The 27,080-nt window shown below is 40.6% G+C and overlaps 1 protein-coding gene across 1 annotated transcript in view; it reads left to right on the top strand.

Annotated features, from left to right (window-relative positions):
- Nucleotides 1–26,225, top strand: part of cadm1a (cell adhesion molecule 1a) — a 328,104-nt gene extending 301,879 nt beyond the window's left edge. The window contains exons 10-12 of the mRNA XM_070917428.1: nucleotides 4,209–4,241; nucleotides 23,358–23,486; nucleotides 25,901–26,225. Coding sequence (XP_070773529.1) covers nucleotides 4,209–4,241; nucleotides 23,358–23,486; nucleotides 25,901–26,019 — 281 coding nt within the window. The 3' untranslated portion in view covers nucleotides 26,020–26,225. The remainder of the gene's footprint in view (nucleotides 1–4,208; nucleotides 4,242–23,357; nucleotides 23,487–25,900) is intronic.
- The last annotated feature ends 855 nt before the right edge of the window (nucleotides 26,226–27,080 follow it).

The following is a 27,080-nucleotide window of genomic DNA, read 5'->3' as shown; positions in this document are numbered from 1 at the left end:
CATCAGGAGAAGTGACTGAATTTAGATGAGCCTCCACCTCACGTTCTTCAGACTTACACAGTGTGCCAGATAATGTGTTATATTGTTCCCTCTTTGCTCGGTTTCATTCCTTGTCCATTTTAGAATTGGAGCAGCCAGCTATAACTAATTTGATTAAGGTCGATAGCAACACAATAACTGCCGTCATGTGACATACAGCCCTAAGAGAGCATCAATGATATTATAGCACTCAGCATCATGGAAAACATTAGTCTGGAGCCCAACACATCTTCTTAATGTGCAGGTATATTTTCTTCTCGAGGTATTACTGCGCTCCACAATGACCAAAAGGAGATGAAACTCGTAAAGAAGGGCCAAGAGGTAATCATCTAGCTACACAATATCTGAAAAGCACCACCAGTAAAAACATATTTGCAACCATTCTACTCAGTATTTACACATAAAGTATACTCATATTTAGACCACACTAAAGCTCATCGACTGCATGGAGGGTGTTAAAATATGTATATAAATCCTGTATTTGACACTTTCTATTACTGTAATAACACTTTGTTATATCATACGTGCACATTTTTAAGGAAGAACCCCCCCCAAAAGAAGATACAAGATACAGGAGATACAGAACACACTATATCTGATATTGTCATACTGTGTGGAATTGTTTTTAGTATCTTCAAAGCGACTTACACCAAAAGTATTGGACAAATGACTTGATGATGGAGCTAGCTGAAAGTCAGAGGATCACCAAAGTTATCACACTTCATGGCATTTGCCTCAGTCCCATGTTAAAGTGGCAAAAAACAAGTGATCAACAAGTTACAACAGAAATGATAAGTCAGTATATGCTGTTAGTTCCTCAGGACTCCAAAATAAAGTTCCTTCCTAGATTTATTGTTTTTCACCAACATTCAGCAGTTCTTCCAGGGAGAAATCTATTGTTGAAGAGAAAGATATACCGGTTTCTCTATCAACTGAGCTCTGTGGGGGGTGGCAAAATTCTGGCAAATGTAGGAAATCACAAACTAAAGCCGAGGCAGAGAAGGCAGGTCAGAGAAAGTGGATCCAACAAAAAAAGTAATCTAGCTGCCAGCGGGGACACCTAGCAGCCTGTTGGTATTTTCAGTACCACAGGGTTCCACCAAATGCATTTCTGCCAATATAATTATGATTGGCATGCAGTTATCTCTGCGTGATGAGCTGGATGTCATGTCACAGTGAGTCACCAAAGGGCTCATGGGAAGCGTGGCAACCAGCCATGGAGCTGATGTGTCCGCATCATGTCTGTGAATGTCAGCAAGGACAGTGCCGATGTCTCAGTTGACCTGTGAAGCTAGAGATGGTGGATGAGGAGGAGGCTGCTCAAAAATGGACAGGCAATCACTCAGCAGCACACATATTGAATGGTCCCACACGGCTGCCACCCACAGTGTAATGAGGGTTACCAGGCCATGCTGCCTTTCAGTTGACTGAGGCTTGCAGGGACAGAGGCTAGTGCATTACCGTCTTCAAGTGGTGGCAAAAAGAGGCGATCATTTTCTTCTGAGCACTGTTTTGCTTCATAGCACGATCTGAGATATGGTTGCTGGACTGTTCTATTAAAAACTTTGCCACGCCAATTCGCAAATGCAAATTAGTCTGTAACCTCTCAGTTCATTTTTGATTTCCAACGGGCGTTATCAACGGGCACAGACCCAAATGCCTCTTGACGCTACAACCAATCAGAGCGACGAAAAGTGTGACGTAGCGGTAAGCTGCCAGGCTAGGTAGCCAGTTCCAACATCCACTTCATATGGCTTCTAGTTCAACATAATACACTGACGTTTTGCATGAAGCCAACACTTACCATTTGTATGTAACGTGAAATACCATCCAGTTTGTTTAATACTGACGCGATAGCGGATTCAGAATGTTCCACATCAGCGGCAGCCATCCTGGTTGTTTAACTCATCCTGGCTTAAGGCCAAACTTAACTGGCTAACTCGCTGATCTCGCTTCGGGCTAGAAGCACTTGTTAAAGTGCAGGTGCAAACTACAATGAAACCATGTCACAAAAATGGAAAATGTATTCTGTTGATCACGCTGAGGCACTAACTGTTTTTACTGAGGTGTTTTTCAACCAAATATGACTGGCCTGTGGCATTATTTAGCACTGACATGTCTCAACTACTCAAGGACCTTGTAGAGAAATGGGTCTTCAGAGGCCTCAGTAATCCTGAGATGGACTCGATACAGTCTCGTACCTTGAGCCCTGAGCCCCTGGCAGCAGAGCTGAGGTGTGGTATTGGCCTACTGCTCCCCAAACTATTACACATTAGTACTGAGCACCATTCTCTCGCTTTCAAAAATATTTGTCTGTCTTGATAGCTTACAGGCACTTTCTCATGTCTCCGCTGAGACAGAAGGCCAAGGAAACGTAAGGCACACTAATGCACATTTAGCCTCTTGAAACTAGATTGCAGCTGTTGAAACCGTTCAAGTCAAACATGATCTGTTTTCGTGTTTTTTTCCTGCCAAGTTGACCAAATGTTGCTTTTATCATTTTAAATTAATTTCAGCACTTTTACTGTGTTGTATTTGCCACTTTGATGCAGACGCACTTTGATAAACACTTAGAAAGCCATATTTTCGGACAAGCCCCATTTGTCAGTGGGCAAGCATCTCCCTCAGAAGTGTTTTTAAAAGGCGTATGTTTCCTCCAGCACAGCGTTTCATTCTCAGCAAAGTGCAATCCTTGTCTCTGTTTCCCTCAGATGTAATATGCTGGAGTGAAGTAGTTTGCAGTCTCATTTGTAAGAGAATTTGTTATAGTACATCATAGCCACACCTGGTCTGGCTGTGATTCACCTCTGTTTTGTATATTGGTTAGATCTGATATAAAATCAACTTAATCAATGAAGCTAGTGTCCCTGGTTGTATTTGCAGCAAGCTGATGGGTCTCAAACAGAGAGTTGCAATGGGATGCTATTTTAGCAAATGCCTTCAGTCATTGTATGATTATGAATCTGCATCTATGCTTTGAAGCTAATGAACCATCTACAGTGTCTGAATTTACCACAAACTATACATAATTCTTTTTTATCATTGATAAAATAATAAAATATAGCACACATTCTTCATATCTTCATATATATCTACATACGTTCATTTGTTTTTACTCTGGGTAACATTGACCAGCTGTGTTGCTGACAGAACTAGTGAAGCAGTTTGAAGATGCAGCAGCACAGATGTAAGGTTTATGGGGACATGAAGGTTTTAGACAGAGTGGAGGTATGCTTCAAAACAAGTGCTTGTCAGATCTCATCCAACAGCGTCTGAAACCCCTTTCAGACGGAATCAAGGGGGGGGGCGGTGTCCAGCAATTTTTGTAACTTTCTGAAACATGCACTCCAACAATTATGTCCACTTTTCTAAAACACTCACTCCTCTGGTGGACATCAGTGTACTGGCTGCAATGGCTGCAACAGAGGGCATTAGGGGTCACTAGCACTTGGGCTGAAATGTAAAGTCAGTGCCACTACAGCTCCAAAAAATGCCACTACAGCTCCAATACAACTACATTTAAAATGGAAAAACTCAGTTTAAAAAGTCATGAATTAAAGTAAAAGTAGAGGTCATCAAACCAATAATATCTCATCCACACCAAGCCATCACAACACTTAACACTGTTACTTTGTGAAAACTTTGCTTGAGTCATTGCCATACAACGCATTCCCTTTGTAAATAGATGGTTAAGTGTTTTCCAAGTCATACACTGTTACATTAAGACAGCTGCTCAATTATTCCTTCTTGATAGTCTGTCTTTTTCTCCACACCAAAGCCGCCTACAGCACATGATAATAGTCTCGTCCATATCTCCTCAAGCAGTAGCCTCACTCCCCTCTGAGTGCAACGTCCAGTGTGTGCAGTGGAAAGTGTATTTGTGCGTGTTTGTGCGTGTTTGTGCGTGTGCGTGCGTGTGTGTGTGTGTGTGTGTGTGTGTAAGCTTATGTTTATCTCTGCACTGCCTTTGGTTCCTTTTGATTTCCCTTAAGCCTTATGTCTTTTGTCATGTTCTGGTCTTCTGAATGCTTGCTTATGGGTGTCATTTGTTTTCTCCCCCTGCCCCGCTCCCTCCCTGCCTCCTCCCCCATTTCTCCTTTATTTGCATGCTGTTCCTCCTGTTCCACACCTCCCTCCTCAACTGCCATGTCCTCTCCTTGTGTGCTCAGACACTGCGCCCAGCACTGAACCTGCAGCTCATGGTTGGTATCTCTACTTTCCTCTTTATGCCTCTTTTTTATTTTTTTTACTTGTGTCCTGTCTCTGCAGCATGCCTACTTTTTACTGTTGCACAGTAGACATCGCTGTGCCAGGCTCCCCAGCCTGGATGTGTCAGCTGTGTGCCTGGTGTCAGTCATTTATTGATGGTGCTGACCCGTGTGTGGAGGCCACAGAGCTCCTGCCGAGTGACAGTCAGGCTACATTTGATTTGTTTTGCATTAATTGTGCCACAAATATGTTTATATCACTTATTGTCATTGCATAGAGCCAGGCAAAGCGTAAACACCCTTTAAAAAGCTTCTCATCCTCCTCACTAGAACTGTACTTCTGAAATGGTTGCACCAACTAACCAATTACAGCGTTTCCCTGAAGGTGCCACAGAGGAATAAAACCCACCAGGCCAGTACTGATTATATCAACAGCATGAGATGATTTTGTGTGGAGGCAAAAATAGACCTCATTTACTCGTTCTCATTAATGTGAAGATGATATACATCATTTACTCATTTTGCCTAAATTGCATCCCTTTTTTTCATTATTTTGTGGCTCCAGTGTCATAATTTGTGTGAACAAATTCACGAACCTATGGTCACAAACTCTCTATTAAGCATGTGCTCAGTTTTGCTCCTTCAGGACATTTTAAACTGACTTTACTCAGTTGCTATAATGGTCAAATTTGTGGCAAAAATGAGCCATAGGCCCCCTATGTGGTAATTTCGTTAAACACTATTTTATTTAGAAATATGCATCACATATAATTTCACACAGGCAATTGCCTACTTTGCGCGGAAGGTAATCCAGCCTTGTTTTCCATAAACAATGTCACATTTACATGATTTTATTGTTTTGTTTCTTCTATTTTCTTTTCACTGGATGGTCAGATTTATCCAAATAAAAGATGGGGCCAGACGGACTCAGGGCTTGTTGAGGTGTGTGATTTCAAGAAAGCACATCAGAAGCAGACATCTTATCTTAGGGAATGATAAATTATGATGATTCACACTTACAAGGGATCAGTTTAATTGTAAAAGTGGCATTTGAGAAAGGAAAGTTTTTGCTCTTCACATGTAATTAGAATTATTTATACATCATACGGCATCATAGTTCCTCTTGTATTGAACATTTTACAATTACATTTTAGCGTTTTATTGTGTTTAAATGTCATGCATGTAGAATCTATTTCTTCAGATAAATCAGTGAAAAATCTCTAAAAACCACTGTACACTACCCTCTCAGCACCAGGCACAGTGAGCAACTAGCTGGTGGAGCATTTAGCACCTAATAAGCCAGATATACCCACTCAGAAGTGGGCAGAGACCACAAGCAGAGCTAGAAGACAGTGAATATTAGGCTTACGTTCACCAGGCGACCAGAAACACAACTCATATGAATGATAACATTGCTCCATAACTGCTGGATGTGTAAATAAGGTATAAGGTATCAGTTCTATCCTGTTTCCTCACTGAGGGTTTTAAGGGGCCAGCACTGCTAGTCTGAGTGCCAAGTGACACTAACAACCGCATTGTCATATATCATTTTGACTTGTTTTGGAAAGAAAAGTGAAATATTCAAAAGATTGATATTCAGTTACAGTATTTCCCTCTCATAAAATATTTGTAAAGGGCAAAAGAACATGAGATTAAACCAGATGAATGGATTTTCACGGTGGATTGATGGAGATGGGATTCCATTAATATGCATACACTATTTGGTGAATGAACATTAGCTGAGGGTTCAGGTGTTTTATCGAATAACTAAATATAATTAACATTCATTTATATCCATAAGGCTTATGCTGAAAATGGGTTTTCAGCGGAAATATTGGGCTGTTTTTTTACCAGTTAGCAAATCATGTTTTGACCCGTGAAATGCCTGTTTATTTTTTTTCTTAATGCAACAACCAGCTACACAATAAACACACACAACAGAGCCTTCAAACATTTCTTAATGCAGATACAACCTTAAATACAACATACAACATACTGCCCAAATTTTCAAACCAATCTTGCTCATTTTTCCTTGAAGGTTAAAACTGCTTTGCTCTGGAAGTAGCACTGTGCCTTTTATCCTCCAGAAGATTAAAGCATAAATCCATCAGCTTTATAGAGGTTACCAGCAATGATTGTACTGTGAGAAGGAGAATAGCATGTTGAGAAGATGCCATATACTTTAAATGTAAGCAAGTGAAGTGTTGGTCCCCTTAATGTTAGTCCTGTTCATTTTAACACCCCAGAGGTACAAACCCATTTTGAACCAATCTCTCTCCGCAAAATGAACTATATCACACATGAAATTGTCTGCTCGCTCTCTTTATAGCCTAAAGCATCCACTGTTCATGCCACTGTTGCAAAACACAAGCTTGCTCCCATTTCTAAATTATTTTAACAACTTTAAAAAATCCTATGTTGCTTGTGCATGTGATAATACATCATGGTTTAAGATGTTTCACTTTAAAGCGGCTATAATCAATACTTTCATAACAGCAATGTATCAAATCACCTGAATCAGCAGCTCCCCTCAGCTTTACAGAGCTTTATAGTGAGCTTTAGCAGCTTTCTGCAACTCTAAAAACCCGCTGCACACTACCTGCTCAGCACCAAACAGCAGACAGACACAGTCAGAGACTAGCTGGTCTGAACATAGTGGAGCGTTTAGGAGCTATATCTCCCTCTGGAGTTGGTAGAGACCAAAAATAGAGCTACAAGAAAGTGAATATTGTACTTACATTCAACACGACTCTAAATGAATGATAATGTTGCTCCGTAACTGCTGAATGTGTAAATAAGCAGCTGTTTGCTCAACATACCTACTTAAAAGGTTGTTTCTGCTGCCCCCAAGTGGCCAAAAAAATCAGTTACTGGATGTTTAACAGGTTTAAAACAAACGGGAGAGTCACAGATATCAATCAAGCACAGTTTTCACCCACGCGGTCCTGAGGAGACGTCTGATCAGTCAGTCACCTACAGCATGTGGGTGTCCAGCCTGAATACAATACAGATGGTGGTTCAGTAAACAGTGAATCACTTTGACTTGGATTTCAAGCCCTATAATTCACTGAATACTGACAGTGATGAGTCAGTGACTGGCAATGCAATGATAATATCATCAGTAACATATGTCTCCAGAGGCAGAGCGGTACAGTAAGTCGGCCAGAGAAAGTTTGGAAAATCAACTGAACAAACTGTGACAATACCGTCACAGCTGTTTAATTTGAGCTGAACAGTGAGCCACACTGTCACACCGACTGACATATTCCTTCATTACCATGACTTGAGAGCAATGGTAGGCCTCCTTTTTGTTTTCCCCCTGTGTATCAGAGATCTGCACACAGCAGAAGAAACACACCAGCTACAGAACTCTTGAGAGCATCTGCAAAGCAAGACACGTTCAGTTTCTATGCATTCGGTGCATTTTGGAGTCAGTTAAAGACTGTGGGGACATACACTCAGTTGGCAGTTTATGTGGTACACCTAACTAAAACTAATGTAATCTGATACAACAGCCCTGCAGTAAAGTCTGAGGTTTTGGACAGACCAATTTCTTGCTGCAACACAGTTCAACATTATCTGGCCATGTCCTGTGTTGGCTAATCGAGTATGTGCGAGCACAGATTCCTGGTAGTTTGTTTTGAAACATAAACAGTGTGATTCTGCACTTCAACAGTAGTAGGATAACAGGATTTACTTTACTTTCCAGGGTTGTAAAAAGCCTTCCTCATACTATTATAAACCACAGTGCGGTGTTTTGGGATTTGATAAACCTACAAACTGTCTATCAGGTATTCAGTCCAGCCCTCCTGGATTGGAGTTAATTGTGTCTCAGCATCACCAACCAAACCCCTTGCGATTTTTTTAACGTATTGTTGTTGTTTTTCAGGAGCTCAATCCTGTGAGCACCCTCTGCCTAAGTTTCCTCATTCTCAGCACCGTCGGCAACTGTATAACTCGTTAGAAAATAAACTTTATTTTGAGCTAAATAAATTCAGAAAGCTAAGTGCATTTAATTTAGTGCTTCCTTCAAGTGTCATCTGAAATTATGATTCATAATTTGGGTGTCAACAGGGCACTCTCCAAAAATCCAGATGTATTTTAAAAATGCTAATTCATGTCTATATTTCCATGCCCAGTGTGACACCAAGTCAGAGCCTGTTAGAAAAGCATCAGCGCTGACCGCCTGGCTCCCCATATCCTCTCAAATGTTGTTGCCATGGTGATGCCCCGCTTGTCGTGACTAAAAGAGAGAGGAAGTTGAGACACTATTGAGCTCGAAGGCTCTTCCAGAGATTGTCCATTTCCCACTAAAATAGGCCAGGTACAGGGGAAGAGGCTCGGAGGGCAGCAGGGAACAAATTAAGCATGCGTCAGAGAAAAGAAGAGGCTCTGAGATGAGCTGCCAGTGGACTGGAGAAGTGGGCGTTGAAACGTTTTGTTCTCATAAATTAAGCTTTAGCTGTGATGCTGAAATGAGAGAGACCCAGAAACTGGAAAAACTCAGACATAACGACTGATTTTATTATGCATGTGGATATACACCACTGCACCTCTGGCTCTCTGAAGCTCTTGCGGTACAAAGTCATTTTCACTTGTGAGACCCACAGAGTTAAAGGCGCTCATTCGAAACAAAAACAATAGAAAAAGGAGTTGCATAAATGCCCACACCGTAGAATAGCAGAGTTGACTAAAGCTATACCAACTCGTGAAATATAAGAGGGAACAAACAAGTTGATTAAATAGCCCCTGAGGAGGATTCCACAATTACACACAAATTATACAACATATACAATATATATATATACAATTTATATACAAATAAATTAGTGAATTTTTTTAAACTTGATCCAGATTTTTTAGATCTCAGAGTCAGTATTCTTAAAGCTGCTTGCTTTTTTTACTGGGCCACTTTCTTCTGTGTTCAATCATAAACTGGCAGTATATTAGTACAAATCCCAATCAGCATGTGTTCCAATAACATACTGTATGCCGTACAGTATACACTGTTTATTTTTGTTAATAATGTACTATTTCAGCAGACATGATTGTCCCACAATGCAGCTGGACAAAACTGACAGAAATAGTGGACGGTGGTGCATTACCTCCAGCTCCGAAACACAAAAGGACTAATGAATCCTTGTGGAACCATTTTACATTTTACTCCTCTGGAAGTTTTATCTTTGAAATGTTCCAAAGTTACAGTGCTCACTCAATAATCCGGGCTTTGCCTTGTAGAGGATTTTCTTTTGTCGTCATGTTAACTGTATGAGGTAAATCAACTCCCTGCAAGTAGCTTGTTACTAGAAATGCACAGAAGAGGTCCACAGTTCAGAGCCAGCGTTTTGGTGTTGGATGCTCTTCTCATCTCACTTCCATCTCCTCTCTCTTAATGAAAGGGCATGTTGGTGGAAGATGTCAGTTGCTTTAGCTGATGGCTAGCTGCACTGACTAATTTCCCTTCCTGAGAGGTGAGCGCATCTGGAAAGGACACACCTGCCAACACGGCTGTCAGCAAGCGTGTGAAAGTAGTGAGATAATTGAGCCGCGCTCGGAGATCTAATAGCAGAGAGGAATACAGCAGCATAATGGCCACTTTGCTCACAGCAGGATTGTGGCAGGTGAAGCGCAGGACTTTTCCCTTTAATCCAAGGACTAAACTGTCACATTTGGATCATTAAAGAAACAAAATGTCAAGGCCACAATGTGCCAAATCACCATCAGGTATTGATGTAGTGATTTTTCTCGTATGGGGCAGCAATTGTCGTATTTTGGTCAGACGAGATGTTGATGTTGTCACGGATCCTCGGCTGACTACGGAAATGACTGAGAAAGACGTGTTTGAAAATTTGGCCAAATTCCAAACTTTTCTTTTGACTTTAAAACTGTAGTCCTCGCAGACCTCAGAGACAGCAGTGCCAGGTGATCTTGGGTCGACTGACTATCAAAGGGACAGATGGCATTGCCAACATCACATGACAACATGACATGTTGGTAGGTTAAAGGGACGCAGTGACAGCCACAGGAGTAGTTAGACGATTGTGTGCACAGAAAAGAATTAGCTGGTTTGATGATGATGAGATGGTTTTGGCCTTGGTTGAACCTTGGTCTACCTCAACCCAGAGAACCCGATAGCATTAAAGTAAAGCCCCCCTTCTTCTCAGAATCATAACTCAGTCAGATCTGAACAAACAGAGAACATAATGGTGGGATCAAAGGAATCTGCTCCCTCCAGTGATAAAGTAGCAGATTCTCTGATGTCAATCGGTTATAAACCTCCTTAGAAATCATGTAAAAAAGATGCTCCTTAAAACGTCAGATTGTGCCCTGCAGTCATTAAATTTTGACATTTTCTTCAGTATGAAAAGTAGTTGGTTACAGAGCAAACAGGAACTGACACTCTAGCCATTTATATATGTTATTTGTTGCGTGATGAAACCCTGCAGAAGTCCAAGCATTTTAAAGTTGCATTCAAACATATACAACAGTAAATGTGACAATTGATGGCGTTCCATTTCTGAAAACAACAATACATGACATGCCATGCTGAGACATTGAGTGACTATGCCATATAACTGAACAAAACGAGTGAAAACAGAGCGAATACAGAGGTTTGAAAAGGTTGAAGGATTTTTGTTCAGTGCGTTTTGCAGCATTTGCACAGAAGCTGTTTCTCTTGGCTCCCTGCTGGTCAACAAATATGTGGAATATCTGAAAGATGTGTTTCTGAAAGGGAAAGACACATAATGTGATGAATTCTGAGGGCAAGCGTGTCAATGGGGTGGTGCTACTGGGTCACTGCAGAAATACTACAAAATGGAGTTTCCAGAATGTTTTCCACATTCACTGCATCAAGATTTGAAGTGAGCGGAAACCTGTTTCACCCCTTTAGAAAAGAGGAGAAGGTTTGTACCTCAAAAAAGTAGTGCTCTGATTTAGTTATGGGAAGCCTGTTATGGAATTTTACACTGTGGGATCCCTTTATTCAACATATGTGTGTGCGTTTCATGTGTGCACACAGAGATAGATGTGTTTATATTTTGAGGCTGGCACTTGCTGGCTTGAACTTGCCTTTGGGGCTCGCTTCAAATGAGGCACATATGCTGCATTAATTAGTTTCAGACTCACAGCTGAGTATGGCAGGTGACAAACAGGGGTCCCCCCCTCTCCAAAACCTCTTTCTCCTCTCATAACTCACCTCCTGCTGAAAGTTAAGTGAACCTCTAAGCTTCCGTCTGGCTTTCACATGATGAAATATACAGGGAAGGGATGAAATATACAGGGAAGTCGGGATTTTTTTCTCCTCACCTGTGACATAGATCTGATGTTTTTAATCAAGTCTGAACAGCAAAAGCTGCCAGGAGTTAAAATTTGTAAGCAGGTTAACAAGTGGCACAAGTTTTATGTACATCGTTGTGTTGTAGAGTCGTACTTTTGGGGGCCAAAGTTGTTCAGCAGCACTCCTGGCAGTTGACCAATCAGAACCCTTGTACAATAAATATAGTCTTACATAGAGCAGATATAAATGTCAGGCTCAACAGCCAGGGTTTTGAACCCCACTGCATTTAAGAAATTGACAAAAAACTGTACTGTATTATGTCTGTGTGCATACTGTTTCAAATATAGATGAATTATTGCAAATCTTTGTTAGAAAATGTCAACTTTTTTTATTTTTTCATTTCTCATTTGGAAATGTTGGCAATAGCACTGTGTATTTCTTTCTATTTTTTCAGTGGCTTTGCTTTTATCAAAACTGTTTGCATTAGGCCACCAGATGCACACAAAGTAGTGAGACAATTTCACATTAATCCAAACCGTCAATCATCCCCATCTGGCGCCCAGCTCTGCTACCTGCTGAAATGGTAACACCTGCTCCATCCGAGACGTCTCTCACCAACTGCTGTCACATTATTTCTCACAAGCCCTTGCTAACAATTTAGTGTAGTGATTATAAATAAAATAAGAGAAAACCATCAAAGAATCTTCTTACAATATAACTCACGTTAGCCTTTTAAATGAAAAGTAGCCTTTAGATGCCTTTTGACCTGAGAAGCATTGTGTTAGTTGACCGCCAGCTTTGCCTGTCTAATATGTGCGTTGAGATCTGATCACAATGCAGGCAGAATTGAGATAAGAAGAACGCTTATTATCACCAGCTATAAATGCAAAGGCCTGTGGTCGGATGTCATCCTCCAGATGCATGTTAATGTCCGGTGTAAATGTGGTCTTAGTGTCACGTGTGCATGATGAATTTGTTTGAATGTACAACCTTTTAATGAATTTAATGGTAAAATGTCCCTTTAGATGCCACCAGACTGTGGAGCAATAGGGTCTGTACATTAGCACACATTTTGTTGTCTTGGTTTTATGTACCTAACCATATAAAAGGTAAAAACATTTCTCAGACAGCATGTCTTTTGTTCATATTAACCCATAAGAACCCATGGTGACACCAGTGTAACACACACTTCAAAGGCACCAGAATCTTCCTTATACAGCTTTGTGCTTGATCTCAACTCATTAAGTCACTAAGAGACATATACGAAACATCCTGGTGTGATGGTCATGTCACAGTCATGTGACTGTGGCAGGTCGGATCTTTTCAAAATGGTGGTGTGACATGTAAACACAAGTGAAGGAAGCAACTAATTTCAAAAAGCCTGTATTTTGATACTGAAGGTAAGTTAAAACCCATTTAACAATTCTAATGCTTTAATAGTGTGTCCTGTATACAGTCAACCTGTTTTGACCATGTTTCTTGAACAAATTAATATAAAACAAGTAAATTTACCATAAACGCCCAACGTAACGTATATGTACCATCACAGATCTTTGACATTAAGAGGTAGTATAAAAAAACCCATCAGAAATGTCTTCAATGTTTTCCGCTTGGTCTGTGGTGTATTCCCCATAATTGTCCTTTTGAGGGTTCTTATGGGTTAATTTATATTTATTTTTCAGATATTCATTTTAATAATCTGGTTGATACTCTAAGCTCCAAGTAGGCAGACAAAACAGGTGGTGAGCTTTATTTCTCATGTGTTTTTGTTGTAATTTGGACTACAGTGAAATGTGGCACAAAATAAGAGCCCAAGGCATGTGACCTGCATCTTCCTTGTTTTTGAATGGTCTTATAATTTGCATTTAGGCTCAGTGTTGCCATGACAGCAACTAAGTCCTGCAATTTTCATCTGAGACAGTTGTACTGTTTTTGTTAGTTTGGCTGGGCCAGTGTTGGCGTGGTGGACAACAGGGAAGAGAAAAGAAAACTGACTAGTTTGTAAGAAAACACCTTTATTCAGTAGTGTGGGATATGGGTTACGTCCTAAAATAAATATGAACAGTCTTCAAAAAACAAGTCTGCGAGGAAATTGAAATTGATTATTAATAGCCAGTGCAAATGTAGCCCCTTCCTCCCTCTTTCCCTCTCTAATTTGAACCTGCAGCTCCAGCCCTTCACAGCAAATGCCTCCTTCCAAGGCTTTGGTCAGTGGGTGTTTGCGGATAAAGCTGCAGTAAATGTTTTCCCAATGTGACTCCATAAAGCTACGACCAGGGATTTGTCATTGCAAGGGTATTTATTTTAAAAATCTAACAATACCCTCTGTATTTTGTGTAAATAAGACAAACCCAGTCCTGGATATAATCCATTGTCACTGGCTTCACTCACTTTTAGCAGCAGGAACACAGCAGATTTTTTTTTTTTCCCTGACACCATCCATGCATGTAAGCTGGTCTGAATTTCCTTTGAGGTGAGGCTTGGATTAGAGGCCGACACCATGCACTCAACCCTGCTAAAGGATTTTATTATCACTGCAGGTTTTTGTCAGTGTTGCTACACATTAGACAGAGATTGTGCCACAACACTGCTCCTCAAAGACGACCAATATAGCATGACAAAGCAAGCATGCAGGGACCTCGATAAAGAAAATGCTCTGCCAGGCCTCCACCTTTACATAATGGCCGAATGCAGCATTTATTGTCTGTTAGCTGCCACAGGTTTGTGCAACAGAGGTTAAATGTCACGAGTCCTTTGTTGCGCTTTTGAATAACCGTGGTGTGCTGGTTCAGTAGAAATTAAAGACCACATCCACAATGATTGGAACACATGCGGAGCTACACACATTGCAATTACTCTTATTCAAGTAGCTGTGATTAAGCAATTATATGGAATTTCAATTATAATAGTCCCATTGAGACTTCCTGACATTGTTTACATACATCCTTGTTTTCTCTGGTGGCAGCCTGTCTTTATGTACAGTATGTGTGAGAGCATGCAGAAGTGGTGTCTACAGTCACTAACTATAGAAAGAAGAGACGTACTGCCTACTTCCTGTCATGCAGTGGCAATGATTGGTTATGGCTGGTTATGGTGTAGTAGACTCCTCCATTTTGAACTCTACATTTCCTCAAAGGTTAGTGTTAGGACCCACCCTTAGGGACGAACAAAAACTCCACCACTGAGGAACACCTTTAAAAACAACCAAAGCCATGGGATTTATTACCATAAAGACATACAAACAACCAAGCCACTAAATCAAGACTACCAAAAAGCACAAAGTCAAAACACAGGCAGCAGCAGTTACCAGCAGTTACCAGTAGTTACCAGTAGTTACCAGCAGTTGCCAGCAGTTACCAGCAGTTGCCAGCAGTTACTCCTCGCCTCTCTCTTCTGATGCTGGCACAGGAGCTTTTAAGCACATCATGCCCAGGCCAGGTTCACCTCATTGGGCAATCATGATGTAACACACCTGGGCAAAGCTGGAGAGGACCGAAGAGGAAAAGGGACAAACAGCACGGGGAAACGCATACAGCCGTAACAATCGGCCTCGTCAAGACCATTTGCAATTGGTCGATGCGCAAATTTGCATGTTAAAGTTCACCAAAATTGGACTCTCCGTAACTTTACTATGACTTTGAGTCTTGGGTTTGAATATTTCACTCCGTGTAAACAGAATATTAGCTTGTTTGGAGTGCAATGTCTTGAAAACGGTTGGCTGGAGTGCCATTAAATTTGGCACAGACACACCCCCCTCAGGATGAACTGTAATATCTTTGATGATCCCTTAAATCTTCCTCTAGCGTCATCATCAGGTTAAAGTTTCAAGCTGTCAACTTTGTTTGTTTGTGACCAAAATAACTGCAAAACCATTACCGTCAACCTCAGCTGCACTAAGATGGCGATCCTGAACATTATACGTAATAAACATGAGCATGTTAACACTGTGAGCGTGTTAGCTTGCTGTTTAAGAATGAGGACTCTGCCATTGTGTTCCCTGCAAGCTGCAAATAGTCTCAACAGTTCTTTCATTTGTTGATTTATGGAAATAGATAGAGTCAGCGAGGTAAGCTATGAAAAGGTTGTGTAAACAGATCATCTCTGTGTACGACCTTGACCAGAGAATGTACTATGGTCTGTTTACAGCATGTATGTAAATGTAGCCATTGTCTCGGGCGTCCTTTCCAGGATTAGCCCCTCATTTCCTTGGCCCAGTTCCTTCACCCAGGGCTGTCTCTGCTGTGTACACATATCTACACAAAGCCCCCGATGTCATTTCACTGATACTATTTTGTCTTACAACACCGGGATACACACAGTCTCCTCTGTTGTTGTTATCAACATACCGAGAGCAGGGCACACGCAGGACTTGACTTGAGGGAGTCAATTTAATCAACGCCTTACATTTTGGTGACTTTGACCTTGACGAGATGTTTCTCTTTGGATCACTTAAACACAGTTTTATGTTATTTACTTTCTTCTTTTTCGATGATAAGTGACATTGTCTTCATTATGAACGTATCACTAATTGCCAGTCAGTTATTTTGAGCTCATGTCAGTTAAAGAGATTACGTTTTCTGACACAAGGGGATCCTCAGATCTCTGGTGTCAGGCTAAAAAAAAAACACACACACACACACACATACCAGGCTTCTGGCCACCTTTCACAACCAGTCTTATTTTTTTTAGCTGTTGTTGAAATGGCCGAGGCTGGAGGCAGCTCATGGGGTATGCGGGATGGAGGAGAGTGTTGGTGGGGGGTGGTGTGTGTGTGTGTGTGTGTGTGGAGGGGGTTGATAATCACGCATGAGAGCAGAAAGGGCAGTTTGGTGGATGGAGAGAAGCTCCACTGGGCTTCTTTTTTTTTTCCAAACAGTGTCCCCATTAACAGGACTGATGTGCATCTCTGCAACAAGCTGCAAACTCATTTGGCCTTGGGAGCCATAGAGAGTCCTCAATGTGTTGGGATAAGTCACTCCTGAGACCACTAAAAGCCATTATTAGAAGGTGTTTATCGAGCTAGCCGTGGCCTAGATACAGCGTAATATCCTGAGAACAGTTATAGCCCATAATTATATTACATTTTGGATGAAGACCGCCCGTGATTAGATAAATGATGAATAGCTCCATCAGAAAAAGAAAACACGGGGTGCAAGGTTCCTTAGGAGATAATGCACTATTGGCTTATTTTTGCGAGAAGTTGGAACATTTGCTTTCCTTCTCATGACAGTTTTGTTTGGCACCAAAAATAGAATTCATTACATGGGCAAAGGTTTATGTGACATGAGGAATGTCTTGCTGTTTACCAGGTGTAAATTAGACAATATTCAGTCTCATTCGCAGCATTACGTGAGTTGCATCTTTAACTGTGAGCTAAAATTGAACACTAGTGATGTGTTATTTCCAGTAGACAAAGCCTCAGTATAACTGCTAATTACAACTGTCGTTCCACTGCAAAAAAAAAAAGAATTAAAAGAACGAAAAAAGATATGAATTTATAATGAAATGGAGTTTCACTGTCCTCTTTGCTTCGTCTAATTGAATTACAGCAAAATGATGTTCGAGTCTGCCTCAAATCATACCGCTCCTGATTTAAAGAAATTAGTAACTCCACTCCAGGACAATAAGTCTCACGTTGCTCCCCTCCCTACATAACTGATTGAGGAAATTGTCATAATCTATATGGTAAAGGTCTAGATTATATATGGTATTATAAATCTATTTATATTTATTTTACAACTTTAATGAAACGGTAAAGTTTGCTTCGTTGTGATGCTGTGTGTGACGTCTTGCATCTATCCCTGTGATGGGGCCCACCAACTAATTTTACACATTAAAGACTTTTACATATAAATGTACGTCCGTTACATTCAATCAAAGGTAAATCTCTCTGTATTTCACAGCATACAGAGTTTTTAGAGACGCTGTTGGTTGCATTAAGGAAAATGTAGATTCCATCATTTTTGGAGCTTGACACACACTATGGACTAAAAGTGAGGATATCTCAGCCAACGCTATATCCATCTGGACCATTCGTTTTTTCTATACCTGTCCATTGAGATCCCTCCAATCCTTTTTATACTCTTTTAACGTGACATTTGACATTATCTGGTTGACATCCTCAAGCAGAATGTTTTTTTAGTGTTTTTCCAGTTACTGTAACAGATATAAAAAGTAATAAGGCCTTTAAGTCCCAGACAACACATTTCAGAATCAGTGATCAGGCTGGTAAAGCCAGAAATGTCTCTTAAATTACTGCTAACGTCAAAATGTTATGACATTGATTTTAATCATTTCATTTTCAATTTTGTTTGACCTCTTCACTATTCTCCGGTTTGTTTTTGGCCGGGTGGTTTTAATGGCGCTGCTGTCTTCTCAAAGTGAGACACTTTTTGATGTTTCGAAAAATACTCAATAAATCTCAGGCCAAGTCACTCTGTATGTAAGCAGTGTGGTGCGCTACCCGAGAGGCAAAAGATTTAACTGACATTTTTAAATAGGTTCAATGAATAGGTTCATTGGGACTTTAATTACATTCACTCTTTAACCGAGAGTGTTGTGGGCAATGGAAGTGGATCTTGACAAGCCAATGTGCTCTTATGACACCCCACCCACATAGCGCTGCTGTATTCCTGATTGCCCCTCTATCTGCAGGCAGCATGGGCACACCAGCGAAATCACTAATGCTTAATTAGCAGATTAAAAGATCCAATTAGGAGATCTCCTCTGTCTCAAATCAAGCCTCTGTCAACATGTCCTATGAAAATGAGATACTCCACGTTACCTACTTAAGGTGGGCGTTCCTCCCCCTGCCAAAATGACCATTGATTGACTGTTGCATGCTTTGTTTAGCCCTGTGGACACCTCGTTTGAAGCCCATTTGTGATTAATCATTTATATTTCAGGCACATTTCAAAGGAAGACTGAGTTGTGTGTAAGTGCTAAGATAACTGCAGACAGCACGGGCGTAATATGAAGACTTTGTGCTTGATTCTGCAACTGTTTGGTTGTGTTTTGCAGACATTTGGAAAGACCTTTTATATGTCTCAGAACACAAAGTAGAGCTGTTGCTTGTGATACACAGGAATAATAAACACCACCGTTGTTGTTATCATCTATCTTTTGCTCCTCTATCTCATGATGTCCACATGCATTACCAGTTGCAAAAGCAAAGCTACATATATCACTTTAACAAACCATTTAGACTCATCGAGACACTAGACAGGTTCACGACGCCTTAGCGAAGCTCTTTATATTTGAGGCACTATTCCAGGATCTGTTCTGACTGTCCAATATTGTTGAGCTCTGGCGGCTCTGGTGCATAGTAAACATCATTTCAAGTTCATCAACTCACTCAGTATCTCTAGCCTTGTAGGGAGGCCTTTTCAAGACCTTGTACTTTTGGTGTCTAATATACACGTACTTGTTTGTAATCTGTACAACCAAATAACAAGACCACACTCATTAGCTGCAAACATTGATGGTCCCCATAAGACAAATCCATGTTTTGACTTGCTGACCTGTGACTAAGTTATAATGATAAAAACAGCTGATATTAGATTTATATGGCTAAGAATTTTACGTCCCTGCACCCCTGATTTATTGTCTGTAGCTTCATCATAAAACATCTTAATGAGCAGCCACCAACAGACCAGAGCTTCCACTGAACTTGCTGTTTATGCTGCTTTAATTGGTGTTTGGGCACTAGGGGGCAGAAGAACTCTCAAACAAGCTCAACGACCTACAGCCTGGTATTATTGTCTGCTGCTGCTGGAAACAGGAGTTGGTGGAGTAAAACCAAAACATTAAGCAAAAATATGCTAAAAAAAAGCTCAAGAGAGCGGCAGAGATTGATGATAGGTGAAAGGTGGAGGAACAGCTGCCAAACTTAACTGGAAATTCTCCTTTGAGTCACGATCTCTACTTTAATGGCTCTTTCAAATAGTTGTATAAATGGCACAAACAGTTTTGGGATATTGGTTGTGAATTTAGCCTCCACTCATGCCTGAAAGCACTCGCTTTAACGTTGTTTTTCCTCTTGTTTTGTAATTAATACCAAGAGTTGCAGATTTGATGAGGCTGTTATGTGATTTTCATCCGTGACAGAAATGACTTTTAAGGAAAGGCAATGACTTAAATTGCCTTAAATGTGCACTTCTTTGATTGCTAAAACAATGACCCGTGCAATTTGAAGTTTGACTCCCTATGTGAGATAATAACACAAATGTACTGTATTTCACTAGGTGACAGTTATTGCTCATAAGTGATACTCACTGATGTGACATGCAAATTGCTTTACATGGTATAATTGGGACAGAGTGCTTCCAGAAACTGACAGCGCATGCTCTGCGGCTGTCATCCAGGCAGTTCTTTGGGCTTACAAACAGAGCTCTTTAAATACGGAACCCAGACAACCCTTTTTTTATTTTTTGGTTTGATTTATGACGGAAATTGTTGGCTCTGTCATTCCAACAAGATCTCCTAATGTTGCTGCAACAGATCCAGAAGACAAGTTGAGCTTTGTGATCACTTTGATAATAGGAAAGACAGTGTGTGTAATGATTGAATCATGTGTTTATTTTCTATTTCATTTCTTAAATCAAGTCCACCTTTAAGGAGACTTTGTTGCACTTACACTACGAAGAGAAAAGGGGATGTCAGGAAAGCGTGGCTGCCAGTGCACAATGAGTAATGAAAACACACACCACCAGAGCTAAATCTGCTATAACAGCTAACACATTACCTGAAAATCACACTACAAAATCCTCCCATAGCAACAATGAATATGAATTCTTTTTGTTTTGTTTCTAGACAGAGCACATTAGGTTCTCTTTGTTATTTTCTCTATTTTCTGTCATGTTTGGAGAACAGTATTTGTTTTTTTTAACATGTCGTACCACAGGTTTCTTGAACTGTAGATCGTTAATACATTCTTGCTTAGTTGGGTACAATCTAAGAGCTGCAAAATGAGAAGACAGAAATACACATATTAACAAACTGTCAGCTGTAACGTAGAGAAGCTGCTGGATTTAACACCCACAGTTCAGACTCAGGGTCTATTTCTGAAACTATGTCGAAATCACACCCAGCAGATGATAGTAATTATAAATTATAATTAGGAATATACTAGTTGCATGGATGCAGGAAGAACTGCAACTGGATTAAATAAATATGGTACCTGACAATGAAGCTTAAGGATATTTTTACTTTATTACAACTTGGGTCTTGGAGATAAGTAAGTAAGTAACTTCCAGATCTCAGCATTTAACTACAATGATGTAGTTACTGCTTATTACTTTGTTCCATAGGATGTTTTTTTTGCCACCAGGTAGCCATGAAATTATTGATATTCATGGTCCCCAGAAGATGACTCCTGTGTCTACTTTTGTTGATGATTTGCTGATTTGTCTCTCTCCACCATTATGTCAAACCTCTTCCTTGAAAAACACGACACCTTGCCAGGTACAATAATGAAGAGGTACAAAAATGAACCCCTGCAAACCCATGTGATCCCAAAAGTTCCAAAAATAGAAAATATATCAGGCTATAAAATGATAAAATGATGCATAAGACATGTTGAGTATTTCTTTTTGATGGAATAGTCGTGAAAAAAAAACTGGGTTTGAATACTTAATTTAGTGTGAGCATCACATAACGTCAATGAAGCTGTCAGACACACGGATTTCTAACATTATTGAAGCAACCTGGGGGAGGAGACAGTGATTTCCGTGCAGTTTGCTGTGGATGTTCATGGTCCTCAGCATAAGTGGAGGTTTGAGGTGACCCCAGAACCTTCCCTCTAGCACCACCAACTTTACATTAATAGCTTGACTGGTGAGGCTGCAAAGGGCCAGTCTTGTTTACACAGGTTAATCAACACAGCGGATGTTAATATTATGGATGAAGCAACATATGATATGATGTAAAGACTCGTGTGTTGTGGAGACTTTGATGTTCTCTTCTCCCCTCCCTCTTAAATTTTAATTTAAGTTTGATATAGACAACCAAGACCTATTCCCTGCAACTGTCCGAGCCCCCTCCATCACCCTGACCACACCACACACACCCAACACACGCTCCCCCCTTTCCCCCAAAGCCAAAGTCCACATTAACATCGTAATAGGAAAGTGTGTTAAAGCACAGCTTTAGCAGCCTGACAAGAGCGAATTGGATGTCAGAAGGATTCCTGCTCAGTTTAATTGAATCTGCCCAGCACTAAAAAAGAAAATCCGAAGTCAAAATAACCTATTAGATCTATCAGGTAATGTTTTGTTGAGTTTGACAGGTAGCACTGCTCGGCCCCCTCCCTCCCTCTTTTATACCTGCAGGTTGGTAATGCAGGAGCGTAGGGGTGGGTGGTAGCTGATGTTATCCATGATCTCTGTTTCTGTTATTCGTTAATAAATTGTGGCCTGCTCTTTCTGTTTCCTGGAGCTCACTCAGCAAATCCATTGAGCATAGAGCCAGGCTGGAGAAGCGCACGGAGGGGTTTCAGTGAGTTACTAGGGGCTAATGGATGGAGGGGGCTGCTCCACGTGAGCTGATTGCTAAGAACTGGCTGTTTATTTAGTCTTCTGACTTCACTTTTTCTGGCTTTCCCTAATTTCTGTAAGATAAGTCTTTAAATAAAGACATTAGCCAGGAAGTGAAGGTTAAGCGTATGGAGTAATGGTATCTTAATAAGCTAAAAGCACAAAAATGCATTAGTAACGTATATATTATATAGCAGAATTAATTCCAGGTCACATCTCAATGCAACGTTAAGCCACATGAATCGTCTTCGCTCCACTACTTCCACCCCTCCCACTCACTTTCCTATAGCATCTGATGTGGGCTATTGATGTGCTGCTACTTTGTGCTGTGAAGGGCCAATCACATTCACAAACAGATTTTCACTTTGGGTTGTCATGGATCCCTACACCTGATTAATAGCTTACCTTGTGCTTACTTTGTATATATTTTGTGCATCTTTGATTTTTCTTGTACTTCACCTCCTTTTTGTTCACCATGAACATTTTCATTGCCTCCTAATGTGTTAATAATTAGATGCTAAAGATTATGATATAATTTTATGAGAAATATTTAGAGTAACAGTAGCTTCTCAGGTGCAGTTGGCCAAAGTAAATATTTTGTATTCAAGATCACTGCGTTTTCATTCCTTTTGTGAGCTCAGTGATCTCATAGAGTTCCCACCTCTGAACTGCTCTTGTGAGCTCGCCTTCAGAGTGCGTCTGGAGGTTCAGTCCAGGATCTGATTGAATTGTGAGCCGCTGCCTTAGTAAATCAGACGCTGAATACACACAGATTGCGGCTGCAAAACTCAATGAAAACCCTGAGCGCACATTTGCGTAGCACCATCTCAGTAAATCTGGCCCTGAGTGATTTCTCACAGTCCAGCAGGAATATGGTAATTCTCTTCCTGCTCGGTTTAATCAATTCCTGATTGCAATCTAAACTGTTATTGTTGTGGCAATTTTGTAGAGTGGTTATTAAAATGTCAACCAGATAAAAAGGAACCAAACTGATCGCAGGAGAATAACTTCTTGTTGCCTCTTGTTAGTTGGAAACAAACAAGAGCAAAATTGCAAAGTGTAATACTGTATTATTTTATTTTTGAAGACATGAATGCAACTCAAAATAATAATGATGCGATCAAGAACTCAACCTTTTAATAAAAACAACAACCAGTCCTGTGTTTAGTTACATGCCTTGAGATGGTTGAGTTTAGGTACACAGTGTTTAAGAGATAGTAGGCTGACTGCTATTCCCACAATGTAACACTCAGTAAAGTTATCTTTCCACACTGAGTTTGGTTTTCCTTTTGCTTTCAGATTCACGAGCTGGAGAAGGAGCACCCAGAACGGTGGACCACGCAGTGATCGGAGGAGTGGTGGCCGTGGTCGTCTTCGCCATGCTCTGTCTACTCATCGTCTTGGGGCGCTACTTTGCAAGACACAAAGGTAGTGGACCTGAAAATGCAGCTTTCTAACCAGTACTAACACTAACACAGTGGCAATGGGCGAGATTATCATATCATATTTCGATTAATGATCGCAGCTTGTAGGAATCGCAGTATTTAGAGCCATATGCCATGCCAAACTAAAAAAAAACATGATTTTTAGAAAGTTTAAGTTGAAAAAAGCTGAAATAATTCAAACTGAGGGCCATAACAAGAACCTATAGTGTCGTTATCATGAAGGAGACTCCTGAGTGTTTCTGTGTTGAAGCATTTTGAGGATATCAGAAAAAACTTGAATTTAAATACCTTCGGAACCAGTGGTTCCTCCTACTTTGCCAGTAGTTCATCTGTTTGGTACACAGTCAGACCACATTATTCCTCACCTTCTCAGTCAGTCAGCTCTGGTTCGGCTTGTATCGCTGCTTCTGTCGACAACTGCTTGGATCTGCCGATAAAGTCGAGCTCTGCTGCCGTCAAACTAGTGGCTTAGATCTTCTGTCTCTGTTATGGCAAGTAAACAAAACCATCCTGTGTTTAGTTGACTGACTCTTACATGATTTATTAACACAGAAAGGCCTAACACGCTGTCATCTAGTGCATCCACATTCAGGGGTGGTTCTAGGGTCAGGGGGAGATCCGGGTCTTAGCCCTGAAAGCTTTGAATGAGTCTGGGGTCACAATGGGCCCATAAATGTTGCGATATAAATAAGTACTATCTGAATAAACACTATTATTATTATTATTATTATTATCATTATTTCAAACACACAATGCATGATGAACAGTAAACAGTCTGGGCTTAAGCCCCGTAAACCCGCCCCTGGTGCTGCCCCTTCCCATAATGTTTCTGAGGGCAGCTAGGCAAATTTTAATGGATAATTCCGGTTTATTGCAACTTGGATATTGTTTTTGTCGCCATAATAATAGTAATAATAGCAATGTACTGTACTGAAGTCTGACAGGTCATGAAGCATAAACAGTCAAACCCTCAGGTGAACTTATTTAGACGAAAGGTGAACACACACATCCATCACAGTTTACAGGCCAACGTAGTGGTTCAACCTTGGCCTACCATACTTGCTGTAGTTTTCCTGTGCAATGAGGGCGAGCCTCACCTCCAAATGAAGTTGTTTAGTTAATCTGGCTAAACTGTTGGCTTGTTTACGACCTGTCTGTTTCTTGCCCCATCTGAGGTTCTTGTAGCAACGTTATCATGTTACCAGATTACTGTGGTGAGTGTGATGTTATGAAAAATGATAGAAATGATGGCCAGAACTACAAGAATAACACACCAGCTGTAATAAACTATCCTTTAATGCTCACTTCTGATTCATTGTCATGATGCCATTTTTTCTGTTTCGCTGTTCATGTAATTTTTCAATATGAAACAGCAATGAAATGCAAATAAACACATCAAATGGAGGCCACTTGACTAATGGCAATGTGCAAGTTGTAAACTGTTCCGTAAAGTGCAGTGGATGCCAGATATGAATATCCATGAAAGAGCAATAATGATAGCGAAGCGACAAAAGAGATGTATGTCTTTCTTTGCCTTCTTTACATTGCATTGGCTCTTCCAATGCAGAGAAAAGGTGAGACTGGAGTGATGGGAGGTCACTCAGGAAAGAAGCTGATAGAATTTCAGGATGTAGAGGGACACTTTTAACTACCTCTGTCAGAAAGTTTCCATAATAATTACTCAAAAAGACACTTAACCTGAAGCAGCCCATAACCCTGAGAACGAACATGGGAGTGGGGTTATTTTAACTGGCAACGGGGTCGGATTACGGCATAAATCTGATATGGCCGTTTAAACTGAGGTTGTATTACTAAAAGTAAGATAAATTATAAGTATCAGATGTCATGAACAAACACTGAAAGGAAAAAAATAGAATTGGGCTTTTCTTACATGCAATACATAACCTATCCTAGTCACTATCCTTGTGCAACACCTTGTTTCTATCTTTTCAAGCCGCATGTGTGCTTCTATTCTTTCCACATTTGACAGTGCCCTTCCTCATTCGATCTGGAATATTGCCTTCGTTATCAGCCTCTGCTATGATACGATGTGAATAAATCTTGTAAATTAAGTTTGAAGTGGTTTGCCAGCGCCTTTTTTTTTTTCTCCTTGACAAGGTTAATTTGAAGGTGTGAGTCGTGCTCTTCCCCGCACTCGAGATCATTTCAAAGTCCTGATTTTCATGTGCAAATCTCGAATGAAAAAGAGAGAAAATGATGTGTAATCTGAATATTACAGCTTGCTGGTGTTAGGTTTGTGTAAATGGCCACATGGAGACAGATTTGCATAATTAGGTGCTGTGGGATGTTGAGGCACATTTTAATCTTTTGTATCATCTAAGCAGCAGGGTATTATCCAGTCCGTGACACTGTCCTTCATCCCCTCCTCCTCCTCAGGTACCTACTTCACACACGAAGCCAAAGGAGCAGACGACGCAGCGGACGCAGATACAGCCATCATCAACGCAGAGGGTGGCCACACCAACTCGGACGAAAAGAAAGAGTACTACATCTAATCAAAACAGGACCCCTCACTCCAGTGTCCTCTTTGGGACACCGAGCTGTTTTTGGGGCCGGGGGCACGGGGAGAGGGGGGTCTGACGGAGGGATTTTAGTTGGTTCAGGATCACTTTTAGTGAGAGTAGAGGGGTCGAGCAGTAGTAGAGAGATGGGGGTTTTAAAGAAAGGCCTGGTTTTAAGCCGTTGTTTAGTCTAGTCTGCAGATGTAGATGGAATGTTTTGTGTGTAAAAAAAATTAAAAATCAAAAAAGGACAAAAAATGGGAGGGTTTCTGGTTTTTCGGTAAACTGAGAAGGGGATGGGTTTGTGGGTGGGAAGGTGCGCCAGACGTTGCCAGAAATCACTGTAGAGAGCTTCACCATTCGACACCTCCCTAACTGCTGGTACGAATTTTATTTAGTTCAACCATTTGCAGAAAATTCTGTGCCTTGTTCTATCCATACTTTGGATTTGTGTTGATCCTCATTTGCATAACCTTGTTGCTCCCCTTTTCCTGTTTCATCTTTCCCACTCGTAATTATCAATGTGCTGTTGGCTTTTGTATGAGGGTAAAATTACACAGCCACTTTATTCATTTCCCCTAAATGTGTCTGCGCACACGCATCCTCTCCTGCATAACAAAAAACTCTTTCCAGTATACTGTGATTTGTCTCAAGCCATTACTTCCCTCTCTTTTTTTCACCTGAAGTTTTGACAGCTCCAAAAATGCATGGAATGCTTTACATATCATTGTACAAAGGACATAAATGAGAAACAGGTTTGATGTACTGTATATGCCCTCCCTGCCCCCTCCTGAACACGACCACCATCAAAACATAATCAAAAAGAAGGCAGCAAAATATAATATGAAAATATTTTATTGGGCCAATTCACTTAATTCAATGTTTTGCCAACTCACCTAGTTCCTCAGAGCAGATCTACCACTGCCTTTCAAACAATTACCTTTCTTAGTAAAGAGAAGTTGCACATTATTTTTCCTCACTGCGCTGCCATTTCATTATTTTGATTTCTTCTTCTGTTCAGTGCTATTTTTCTTCTATTTGGCTAAATGGAAGCC

This window comes from Enoplosus armatus, chromosome 13 (genome assembly GCF_043641665.1).
Source record: "Enoplosus armatus isolate fEnoArm2 chromosome 13, fEnoArm2.hap1, whole genome shotgun sequence".
NCBI classification, from domain to species: domain Eukaryota; kingdom Metazoa; phylum Chordata; class Actinopteri; order Centrarchiformes; family Enoplosidae; genus Enoplosus; species Enoplosus armatus.
The sequence above is the reverse complement of the archived record's forward strand: the minus strand, read 5'-3'. Positions and strand labels throughout refer to the sequence as shown.